General features: G+C 33.9%; 3 protein-coding genes across 4 annotated transcripts; 1 reads left to right on the top strand and 2 right to left on the bottom strand.

The window, feature by feature from the left end:
• The first annotated feature begins 1,702 nt into the window (after window positions 1–1,702).
• On the top strand, window positions 1,703–3,045 carry LOC18012419. 2 transcript variants are annotated; one of them, XM_006394772.2, is made up of 3 exons: window positions 1,703–1,869; window positions 1,982–2,167; window positions 2,772–3,045. In XM_006394772.2, exons 1-2 carry the CDS (start codon window positions 1,751–1,753, stop codon window positions 2,127–2,129), a joined length of 267 nt encoding a protein of 88 aa, XP_006394834.1. In that variant the 5' UTR covers window positions 1,703–1,750; the 3' UTR covers window positions 2,130–2,167; window positions 2,772–3,045. The 2 variants fall into 2 exon arrangements, with proteins under 2 accessions (XP_006394834.1, XP_006394833.1); XM_006394771.2 differs by having other exon boundaries at window positions 1,705–1,869; window positions 1,982–2,100; window positions 2,772–3,004.
• Window positions 3,046–4,854: 1,809 nt separating this feature from the next.
• On the bottom strand, window positions 4,855–6,508 carry LOC18012303 (GATA transcription factor 12). Its single transcript, XM_006394773.2, has 2 exons — window positions 6,149–6,508; window positions 4,855–5,806 (listed from the first exon to the last, which is right to left on the bottom strand). The coding sequence occupies exons 1-2, from the start codon at window positions 6,389–6,391 to the stop codon at window positions 5,042–5,044; spliced, it is 1,008 nt and encodes a 335-aa protein (XP_006394835.1). The 5' UTR covers window positions 6,392–6,508; the 3' UTR covers window positions 4,855–5,041.
• Window positions 6,509–11,437: 4,929 nt separating this feature from the next.
• Window positions 11,438–12,259, bottom strand: LOC18012310. The gene has a single exon (XM_006394774.2). The coding sequence runs from the start codon at window positions 12,205–12,207 to the stop codon at window positions 11,677–11,679; it is 531 nt and encodes a 176-aa protein (XP_006394836.1). The 5' UTR covers window positions 12,208–12,259; the 3' UTR covers window positions 11,438–11,676.
• Between the last annotated feature and the right edge of the window lie 45 nt (window positions 12,260–12,304).

The raw sequence follows: 12,304 nt of genomic DNA on the forward strand, positions 1-12,304 counted from the left end.
GGTTGTTGTAACACCAACTCTATATGATACAAAACAGATTATTAGAGGAATATTTCGCAACTGACTGTTGTCTGAATATACTATAACTCTATAAGTATTGTCTATTTGCTAGTTGTGTCAAAATTGTACTATTTATTTACACATGTCTAGATTACCTAGATTTGTTTCTTGTAACCGCAAAAATAAATGATTATTATATTATCATCGAAAATTCTGAGTAAAAATATTATTTTCGCCAATGATTAAGTTATGTTTTATTTGTAAAAATTAATTTAGTTATTTTAGTTATTTATTTCCAATATAATTTATTTAGTATTGGTAAAAAATTATTTTACCATTATTTGTTTCCCTGGTTATATTTTAGTCTACTCTCCATAGTTGAAAGTAGCTGCTATGAATGTCCAGTGATATTTTAAGATTGTTTTCTCATATAATATTACTTTGTGTCAACCTTCTAATACAATGGAGTATTAAAATAGATAAGATAATTATTTGGAGTTTTTTGGGTCGAATCTATTATATTAAAACAGAAGCACATTTAGTGCTTGCATCCAAACACTTCCAAAATTTTTTATAATATTTTATTTTATTTTTATATTTAATTTCCAAAACTTAGTTATTAACTTAGATATTCTTAAATTTCCTAAAATCTAGGTCATCTTTAATTTAAATTTAAAATTCTTAGAAATTTAATAAATTTAGTTACAAAATTTGCATTCAATTTAATTTAAATTCAAAAAATTCAAAAAAAATTATAATTAAATTTTATTACGAAAATTTAGATAATAATTTTAATACTTTAGAATTTCTTAAATATAGAAAATGTTTAATTTAAAATTTTAATTTAAATAATATTTTTATAAAAATGCATAGTAAATAAATATTTTATTGTATTTTATCATAAACACTCCGTCTAAAATATCAAATATTTGAGATTAATAAATATTTATATTATACAATAATATTAGAGTTATATATATATATATATATATGGTCAATGAGTTAATTTATTAAAACATGTAAGATATTAAGATGATTTGAGACAATTAAACTAACTTGTTAGTCCGTTTATATATATATATATATTTTTTTTTTTTAAAAGCACAAATAGTAAATAAACATTTTATTATATTTTTTCATAATCAATTGGTCCAAATATTCCATATTAGTAAATATTTATAGGGTTATACAATTATAGTTATAGTCTTATACGGGTTAGTTTGTCAAAACATGTAAGATATTAAAAATGATTTAAGACAACTAAACGGATGGATTAGCAAATTCATAGATATATAGATTGTTTATGTGTAAATCTAAATTCACATAATAACAAAGTTTATAATTAACATTAGATCAATGTATACTTAATTAATGTATATTCTTATTCTACTAATATATAAAATTTACTGTTTAAAATTAAAATATGATAACAATTTTTTGATTTAAGAAAATAAATAACAAAAATAAATTATATATAAACAAAAAAGATAAATGTAACTTATATTAGAAATAAAAAATAAAACATTCTCATGCGGACGCACTGGGTTAAAATCTAATTTGGACTTTAATTTGGAGAATTGAGATAAGTAAGACTAATCCATTAATCTTCTAATTCGCTAAATATTTTTCCGTAACGTTGTCGTTTTGTAATTATCTCTCAAAAGTCAAAAACCCCGCTCTCTCGTTGACCGTAGTTTAACCTAAGAATCCTATTTCGCTGCATCGCATCAGTTTCGTTCGCGGCAAAAAAATGGCTTCTCGTTGTCGATCTTTCTCGAAACCAGCCGTTTCCATGTTAAAATCTGCTATGAACAAACCCAAATCGGCTTCATCGTTTCTCGGCCCCCGTCCTTCGCTTGGACATTCCAGGTAAAGCCTTCTCTTTTTTTTGATTTTTTTCCCCCAATTTAAGTCAATCAGATATTGAAAAACACGCAAACAGAGATTGATTCCTTGCAACTTCGTTGGTTGATTGAAACAGAACAATTGCTCAGCTAGGCTCGCTTCAGTCTCTGCTTCCACTTCACAGTGCGGTTTCTTCAGCTAGACTGACTTCGTGCCTTGGTTTTGATTGCAAGAACTCTAGTTCGTTGTCTCAGGGTATGCTCAATGCGAATCCAGGGGTTTGATATTCTCCCCAAATGTCTTTTGAGTGTGATTAGTATCTGTAAGCAACTTTTTTTACTCTCCAATTTCGTTCTTCTTATTTTTATGATTGCCCTTGCTTAGTTTTTGAAATTGGGTTTCTTTGATTTGAGCCATATTGTTGAGAATTAGAGTTTCTTAGAATGGAAAGCTGTAGTCTTTCCCATTTAAGATCACTATCCCATTTGGTGAACAGACCTAGATTCCTCTGTTCTAAAACACAGAGACATAGTAGCTGATAAGGAATTCTAGTCACTTTAAATTTGGACCATTTTAATTGGCTTAAGGGTGATGCAGAGAACTGTTTAGCTTCAGAAAGAAACAGACTTTATGTCGTTTAGTTGAGAGCTGAAGGTTTAAAAGAGAGAGAGAGAGAGGTGAATGAATAGAGGCATAGGTTTAGGAAATGGTCGAAAGTTTAGAGAGTTTGCACTCTCGTTGATCAAGTCTCAAAAAGAAAAGTTGCTATCTTTTTAGTATCAAGACAAGCTTTGATATCGGTGCATGAATGTTCAATTTTGATGGAGCTATCCTAATACAAATTTGTTAATAGTAAGCATGCTTTTACGGTGCCATATGCTAGAAATAATTATGGTGTGTAATTAATAGTATGATTCTTTTTGCAGAGCTTGGCCTCAGTGTACCTCGATAAGACACCAGAATTATGCAAAAAAAAAGGAATCTCATTTGGGATAAGGCTCTATATTCGTCTTCCTTTTGGTGTTTCCTAGTCATGCAACACTATTACCTTTCGTGTGATTCCAATTAATCTAACGATTTCGTTTTGTATTCTCATATTTTACACGGATCAAAACCAAATGTAACTGTGTTATACATTTTATACAAATTTTTGTCTAAATGAATCGGAATTCAAGTTTCGTTTTGTGTCGTTTCTTGCTCAGAGGGATCTTTTTTTGTGGATTTTTTTCTTTTGGTGTTTCAATATTGTTTCATGTTTTGTACATGTTTCACTGTGTATGCCTCTCCATCCCAAAAATAATCTTATCAAAGGAACATCAATTTGCTATACCATACCAATTACCTCCTTGGTTCAATATCCTTCCCCGGTTTGCTTTGGTTTTCTTCATTCGATTACATGATTAATTTGGAAGAGGAGAATCATTAGCTACTTTGTTAATTTAGCTAACAAAACTATGATCATGATAAGGACGACTTGTGAATAACTAGAATAATAATAAAAAATCGTTATTGGGTATAGAAAATGCTATATTGTCAGGAGACATGAATGATCTATCGTTTCACGATTTAACGTGCCAAATGTTTTATATGCGCATGGGAACCCATTTTTCGGCATTTCTACGTTAACTTCCACCTTTATTTTTTGGTAGAAGATATAATTGAAACAATTCATATGATTTTTATCCTGCCTAAGATTTCCACGTAATCAAGAACGATGTCTGACCATTGAAATAAAATTTAGATTTAACTAAATACCAAAAATATACAAATTACTAATTTGATATATATATATATATATAGAGCTCCGCAAGTATATGTGCTTTTGTTGTTGTCGGATACATGTGCTTAAGATACAAGAGCGTTCACGAAAATGACTCACTCTCTCCCTCTCTCCCTCTCTCCCTCTCTCCCTCTCTCCCTCTCTCCCTCTCTCTCTCTCTCTCTGTAGATCTCCCTATAAGAGGCATGTGACCACCGCAAACTAAGCCTCAACTAATATCTTGTATTTAATTAACATGATTTCGTAATAGTCCAAACGACACTTGCTCATAAAACTAATTCATGGTAATGTTTAACAGTTGCTACTACGAGAATAGAAATGAAATCTCGACACTTGCAAAAACAAATGAAATTTCTGACTCCAATATTAGTATGTTTCTAAGAATAATTATTTGAGTATATATTAGTTAGTGAAAAACCAAATCAATAAAGAACATCTAAATTTATGAATCAATAAACTTGAAAAAAACAAAAAGAATAAGCTATTTTAAACATAAAGGAAAAGCAAGATACTATGGATTAGTGCTGCATCGGATCGTGAGTGCAGAAAAAATAAATGATTTCAACCCGAGATCATGTTTATTTGTCAATTATTTACTTGATACTCTTTTCCTGTTGTCGTTTTGTATTGTTGGGAATTTAGTAGTTTTAAGTTTTAACCATGCTTATATTATAAGAATTGCATGAAACAAATATTAAGTATTATCTGAATCATCAGATAGAAGAAGCTAACAAAATAGCTTACAATAGCTTACAAAATCCCGTTCTATCTCTTGGGTTCTTATAAATTTTTTTAAGAATTTGGATGGTTGTTAATTAATAAACAATCACAATAGTTGCGAGGCAGAAATTTTCAAATGACTATAGTACAAAAGAGTAGAGGACCTTGATCCTTGAGGTGACATATTACCAACATTGAGACACTCTCCCACCAATATTTCATCATTATGATCTTTCACATATGTCTTGTATAGTTGTATATATTAATTATGATATATAGTCTAACTTGAAATAAACCAGTTATTCCGTTATAATCACTACGATTAGCTATATTGGTATCTAGCTTAGTATGGTACATGTAGAATGTTCTTACTAATCATCCCTTCTTATCTTTAGTAATTGTAAAGTATAAGCATGTGACAAAATAAAATAAAAAACATTTCGCTGAGCTAACACTAACTACTCCATGATAACGAGATCAACAAATTAAAACTAGATGTAGAAAAGGTAAATTTAACCAAAGAAAAACCTAAAAAAAACATTAATGTCATGAAGAAAAACAACAAATTAAAGCTTCTATCAAATTCCAAACAAAAGGAAAAAAAGAAAACAAATTGTCATAATTAAGATTAGCAAAACTTGATCTAAGGAGATATATCCCTAATTATTGGAAGAAGAACAAAAAAAAAGGGATCAATCAAATAAGCTGTCTGAAATCAGGACCAACGTTGTGGTGGATCAAGTAATCATCACCATCCGAAGAAACGTCGAAAATCATAGCAGTCTCAGTACCGTGATGGTGATGTATAAACTCATGGTGGGCCTTCGTCATCTCTTTCTGCCGCCGGAGCTCCATAACTTTCCGGTGAGAGTTAGAATGCTTTGTCAGCACGAACGTCGGACTCGCTGCCGGACGGTACTCCGGCACCAGACGGCCCGATTTGTACCTCACGCCGCAAGCGTTGCACAGCGTCTTCGGGCCCATTGGGCCCGTCCGCCACTGCGGCGTCTTATCCGTGGCACAGTGGAGACACCGCCGCTCCTCTGCGCCGCCTGACTCCAGCGACGAATCTTTCTTCCGACGGAGACCGTCGATGGCTTGCTTTTTTCCGAGGTGAGCCATAGACATCTGCGAAGTCGGTGGAGACAGGTGGTGGTGGCTCGTGAGGATGGTTTCTCCGGTGAATGGATCGTCGTAAACGGCTTCTTCCATGAGAAGCCCACGTGAGGCCCAATTGCACGCAGCGGCGCGTGAGCGTTTGCTCCTGGCTTTGGCCGGCACAGAGACTTCAGTGGTGAAAATGGGACTGCTGTTGTTATTTGGGTTTTCCTGGCCGGGTTCGGACTTTGGGTCGGGTCGGGTCTTATAACCGGATATTAGCTGGAGCTTTTGTACATCGTCGGTCGAGAACGAGTCCTCCACGAAGTTGGACAGCCACTCCAGCTCAGCCAACTCATCACTCTGTGTTTTGCCGAGACAACAAAACAAAATTTCAAACCAATTAAATTCGACTAACCAAAAACAATTTCAAGCCAAATAATTTTTCTGAAATTCAATAACTGCCAAACATAACATTAACATATCATATCATTTATCTTCTTTCCTAAAATTCAATTATTACCAAGCAGATAAATCTTTTTTTTTTTTGTTTCAATGGTATTTGAATTTACTATTTAACATAACATATCATTTACAAAAATAACATTAATTCTCTTTCCTAAAATTCAGTAATTACCAAACAAACAAATCTCCTTTTTTATCTCTTAATTATACAATCGTATATCTGAAAATGATTTAGCATACCGGTACGCAAAGGTCGCCGGAGAAACTGGTGCCGTCTTGAACGTCAACGTGGAAATTGGGGAGGCTTCCGGCGGAGAAAGAGGAGGAGTTAGAGCTGTCGGCTACGGCGGTGGCTGTGTTGATGCCGTCCGAGTCAGCAATGACATCGTTTTCGTCGTCATCATCGTTGGAGAAATCGACCAAGAGGTCATCGACGGCGAAATGATCCGCTGTGTGGAAGAATTCATGAGCTTCTTCTTCCATGGAATTAGAAAGGTTAATTTTTTCCGGTGGGGTTGTTACGGTGAACTCTCGCCGGAGCTCTGTAGGGAGAGAGAGAGAGAGAGAGAGAGAGAGAGAGGAGAGAGTGGAGTGAGGGGAAATGTGAGTTTAAAAAGGAGTAAAGTTTAGAGAAAGTTATGGTTTCTGTAGAAAGATAAACATTTATTTCTATTATTGTTTTGTTTGTTTTATTTTTATTTCATTTTTATTGCGCTTGAAGGGGACAAGAGAGACATGTAAATCGGAAGGTTTGACGAGGACAAAGGAGATTTTACTGGGAAGCTTCCTATATATTTTTCGGTACACTATTAATCTTCCTATTAGTATTTTTTTTCTAAATTATAATTGTATTACTGATATTGTTAACTGGTTTGGACACAAAAAATATTGTTTACATGTACATGCACAAACCAAAAATACATGTTTAGCCACGTTTTTAATAGAACTCTATTTTATTTCTAATTTAACCCAACACTTAAGTCTCTCAATGAAAAAAACATTGTTTTATGGATATTTTGATATTGTTAAATATTGGTTAAATTCTTACAAGTATAGTCCAGATTCATATTGGTTAAATTCTTACAATGAACAAATATTGGAGTATCATTTTATAAAATATAGTGAAAAAAAATTATCGAGAACTAAATGATTGGTTTTAAAATTTTGAGATTTATGAGAAGGTAATTAATGCTTAAATTTGCAGGAAAATTAGAATCTCCGTAGTTGACAAACAGAAAGGTGGAAAATATTTTTGACATAATTAAACGATTAATGAATCAAACATGTGCAATTGTGGTATTAGTGGTGGGGCTAACTTTACTAATAGGGTCATAACGTTGCTTCAAAATTACAAAAAGTACCCCTCACGTGCATGTGTTGGATGATGATCACGCCGTTGATTATCAACACACTCCATATATAAGCGACAAATACGAATAGGAGAAGTTGAACCGGTTCGGTTATGTACACGTTATTTAAAATAGTAAAATGTATCCTAAACCGGACTGAGTCACCGGTTTTGGGAATCACCTAAATGATAAAGTTATCAAAACATATACATTACTGTATAATTGTCCGCCCAAGCGCCTAATGATAATCTGACAACAATCAATCGGGAGTATACAATTTTCAAGAGTTACATTTACAAAGAAAAGAAATCGGCCTTATGTTAATCTCTTTCTCTTTATATTAGGTCAAATTCAATGAACAATAGACTTCCAATTCATATTATTGACAGATGTGATTACTGATTAGTAATATCTACTATACTATTGTTGATTGCTATATCTAACCGCACAGTGCTTGCTTGTTGCTACAAACTCTTAATGTAACGTGAAAAAAACTAACACGCCCCTAATCATATTTGGACCAAGAATAGTACGTACTACTAATTAACTATAAAATCAGTAATAACCCAAATGGGCGACCAAAACAAAGTAATTAACAATGACAAAAAAGGAAATCGAAAACAATTTAATTTTGCAATATCAAGACATTCTATTGGCCGATTCGATCATCTACCACATCGAACAATATTCCTCGGGACTTGTAGAAGAATATCTCAAGAGTTGAAAAATCTTTAGCTATTGTTAATTATTTTAACTACACGTTAACCCTTCTTCCTAATCCCATGTTAAAACTCTTTATTCCTTTTTCGATTCCACTTTTAGGCACGACAATTTCCAGCTCAGACAATGCGAAAGAGTGTGACCGGTCTTAAACTCTCTCTTTGCTTTTATACCCTTACTTTTACATCTTATTAACCTAATTATAACCTTTAGTATTACAAATGCGCAAGCCATAATAGAATCCAATTCTGTTACCTGAGAATCAGATATTGTAACCATCTTCAAAATTTAGTGGTCCGTCATTTTTTAAACTAAAAACGAAATGATAATTACTAATGTAATCTCTGTAGCGAATAGCTATAGCTAGATAACTGACACAAAAAACTATCTATATCTAAATAATCATGGAAATGGGCGATAAGTGTTTGAAACGAAAACCATATACAATGAGCACAATGGCCTGTAATAAGATCGTTCTATGGTAGAAGAAAATTAATCTTTTGAGTTTATAATGGGATGGTGTTGGAAATAAATAATGGGATGGTGTTGAAAATAAATAATGGGATAGTCTTGTCAGTGGAGCTCGTTGTATAGATATATACCTGGTCAAACTACAAGAACGTTCATAAGTTCTAAATAAGTATATAAGTATTATCAACTCGAATACAGCTAAAAGAGAAGATCAAAACACTTTTACTTAACAAAGTTTGAAGGGAAAATAGTTTTAACTTGTGATCGCATCTATATACTGATCACTAATACTGCGCATTAACAATCTATTATATGCTAATTAATAATTGTATGTGAAATCATCTGCGTATCTTTAAGAGTATAGAAATATCTCTTCTTTTTATCAACAACACTAAAAATATAGATATATCTATACGTACGTGAATATACGTGTGTATCTATATTTATGTATGGAGATCCGTGTAAAATAGGTATTTATGTAATAAGTATAGTTCAGATTATGTTATAGGACTTCACTTAATTTCATATATATATATATATAATTTATAAATACATAAATATGTCAATATATATCATATAAACAAATATTAGCTTTATGTTGAAGATAAATTTTGCTCATTTTGTAATGAAGAATCAAGTTACCATATGTAGATATCGAATCAATATATACGAGACTTCTTGGAGACCGAACTCCGGCATCAATGTCTCATCCAGAGTAACGCTCTGCACCATCTAGCGAGAAGTACATAACGAGACACAATACGATTATCTCCCAAACGATACATGAGCCATTTCTCTTGTCTTTAAATATCCATCATATAACGTTTGCTTTGATATTTGCGGTTAGTCATATCGAGTTAAAACTCGAAATAGTAGTTATCAATAATTTTTTTTTTTTTTTTTGGATTTGATTGGTAAAGGCGTTTATGAGTTTCTCGGCAACGGGAGAAAGATAAGAGATAGCAGAAAGAAATTTGACATCCGCACTCCACTCGTATAACTTTTAAACATTCGTTTCAACTAATTTTGGCAACTCCTCGTTTCAACTAATTTCTATCCGAATTGTATTACGAGTTGCGTCTAACCACGAAGGCAAATGTTTCCAATGAATAAGCCTAGTCTTCTTGAGAGAAGCGATCCACATGATTGTCTGCTTATTTCAGACACGTGTCTCGAGAAGACCCTAGTTCCGTGGGACCCGGCTTTTAATCTTGGGCCAACCCCTACGCGAGCGTCCTTCGAAATAACTTGCGGATAAGTTTTTTTTTTTTCTGCCTTTAATTCTAGTTCTTCACTATATGTATTTATATGGGATCCCGTATTTACATTATTACATCAGTGATCGCTTGAACCATACTCTTGCGTCATTTTGATAACACATCATCCAGTTTTATAATAGATTGTTATTAATCTATGTTATCTTCTTAAATATCTAGTGAATAATGATAACAGATCCTGAGAAGTACGTAAAAGTGGGGAAAAAATGCGTAAGGGTGCTTCTCACGTGTCAAAAGCGAAAGACACGCGGTGCAACATTTAAAAATCAGGCTAAAATAGCCCTACTCATGGCTCAGATAAGATGCTTCTTTGAAAGCAAGCAAAGCCCCAAAGCCTCTGCTGTCTGCTCTAGAGAATCGCTTTCCGTGTATAACGTGTAGATACAGCGTCACGTCAGATTTTCTTCAGTTTGTTATGTGTTAAGGTGTGACTGTTCTTGACCTTCAAAATATGGTTTATGTGGATCCGTAGACCATTATTAGTATTTCAGTGGAATGGACTGCTGAATTTGATCCGTTGACTTAAACAAGACAGGCGTTTCCCCAAGCTACTTCATATCGAGCAAGTAAGAGGCTTGAGCTCATACATGGAGACCTCTGTGGACCAATTACAAACCAAGCTCATGTATTCAAATACAGAATCACAAAGCCAAGATTTTAATGGAGAAAACAGAGGCAGGGGACGCGGCGGACGATTCTCAAGAGGAAGAGGACGTGATCGGTCTAATGGAGGAAGAGGAGATCAGTCAAGGAATATTGATCTTTCAAAGATCACATGCTACAGATGCGATAAGCAAGGCCATTATGCATCTAGTTGCCCGGATCAACTACTCAAGCTACAAGAAATTCAAGAAAACAACAAAGATGAAACTGAAGACGCAGATGAACTCTTGATGCATGAAGTAGTCTACTTGAATGAGAAAAACTGCATACCAAGCAACTATGAAACTGCATATCTTGACAATGGAGCTAGCAATCATATGACAGGGGATTAAAGATACTTCACACAAATCGACAACTCTGTTACTGGAAAGGTTCGATTTGGTGATGACTCAAGAATAGACATCAAAGGGAGTGTGTGGAAAACGAACAAGTTGAAGTGCAACATGTTCCTGGAAATGAGCAGAGAGCTGACATCCTAACAAAAGCTCTTGGAAGGATCAAGTTTAAAGAAATGAGGGAGCTCATTGGAGTCCAAGATCTTGAGATAGATGGTGTCAAGCTTAAGGGGGAGAATGTTGACTTAAGCTTGAAGTTAACATTCTAGAAGCTAGTATTTCTTATTAGGATTAGAAATATGTTTAGGAGTTATCTAAACATATTTAGGAGTTATCTAAGAAAAAGGAAATTAATAATTCTATTAGGAAAAGGTTTTATCTACTATATAAGGAGATGCAAGGTTGTTGCATAACTTATGAGTTTGAGGATTTGAGAGCTTTAGTTTTTGAGAGAGTTTTCTAAAGCTAATAAAGAAAAGTGTTCTTTAATCTTCTTAAAGTTCTTATTTGCATACTTTGAATTCTAGATTGTTATCATCAAAGTGCTTTTATACTCTGGTGGTTTTGTATTTTGGAAACTATCTAATCTTTCAAAGTATGGACTATCTCTCTTACCGGTAATATATATAGTCCTTTACAAATTTCTTATTTTCACAAAATTTAGACAAATATGCATAAATCATGTACACAGGAAGATGCATATTATGATTCGTTTTTCTTATCCGTTGATCACAAATATTTTAGTACTAGTGAGAAGAACGTCTGACTATACCTTACACGGGAAAAAAAAAACACTATACACTGAAAAACTTCCATCAATTTAATCACTACATGTAACTAAGTAACTAACGTTACACCCTTCTCCCGATCTTTACACACAAGTTTATATATCTTTTTATTTATATTATGAACATAGTAGCATGCATAAAGATAAAAGTGAGTGTTTAAATAAACTAATTAACCAAGGTACGATCTTTTAGCTCCTTGGCCAAAGCAGGCATGCAGCTAGAGCTCCTAGTGAGGCCACCTTTTTCAGAATTGGTAGACTTGGTGGCTCTAACCATCTTCTTAGACCTCTTCTTCAGAATCTCCTTAACCGCCTCGGCTTGGTACAGCGCCGGATAACTCCGGCCTAACCTGTTGAACCGGGCACATGCGCACATATGGGCCTGTACTGCCTCCTCACGCCGGTTCTCCACCACCACTTCACTGTTGTTCATCTTCTCTATCTCTTCCTCCACCGCCTCTGCGCACAACCCGCAGATCAGCTTCCCTGAGAACTTTGAACGCACACGGTTTATATACTCTGGCGTGCACTCTTCAGACATGCCACAACACTCGCACTTTGCATCTTCCACTTCGGATATCGCTGCCAAGGACAACAAAGTTGATGTGGTTGCGGTTGGATTTGACTCTTTTGTTAGACTGTTGTCTATGGATATTTGGTGTGAGATATCCGATAAAGTGCGTTGAAGGCGGTCCATAGGAAAGATTTGTCTTATGGTGATTTGTATAACAGTATAACTTGTATATATGCTTATTTGTTGTTACTTGCAATAATACGTATTTATAGTGTTAAGA

The sequence above is a fragment of the Eutrema salsugineum genome, unplaced genomic scaffold (assembly GCF_000478725.1).
Source record: "Eutrema salsugineum unplaced genomic scaffold, Eutsalg1_0 scaffold_6, whole genome shotgun sequence".
Taxonomy (NCBI): domain Eukaryota; kingdom Viridiplantae; phylum Streptophyta; class Magnoliopsida; order Brassicales; family Brassicaceae; genus Eutrema; species Eutrema salsugineum.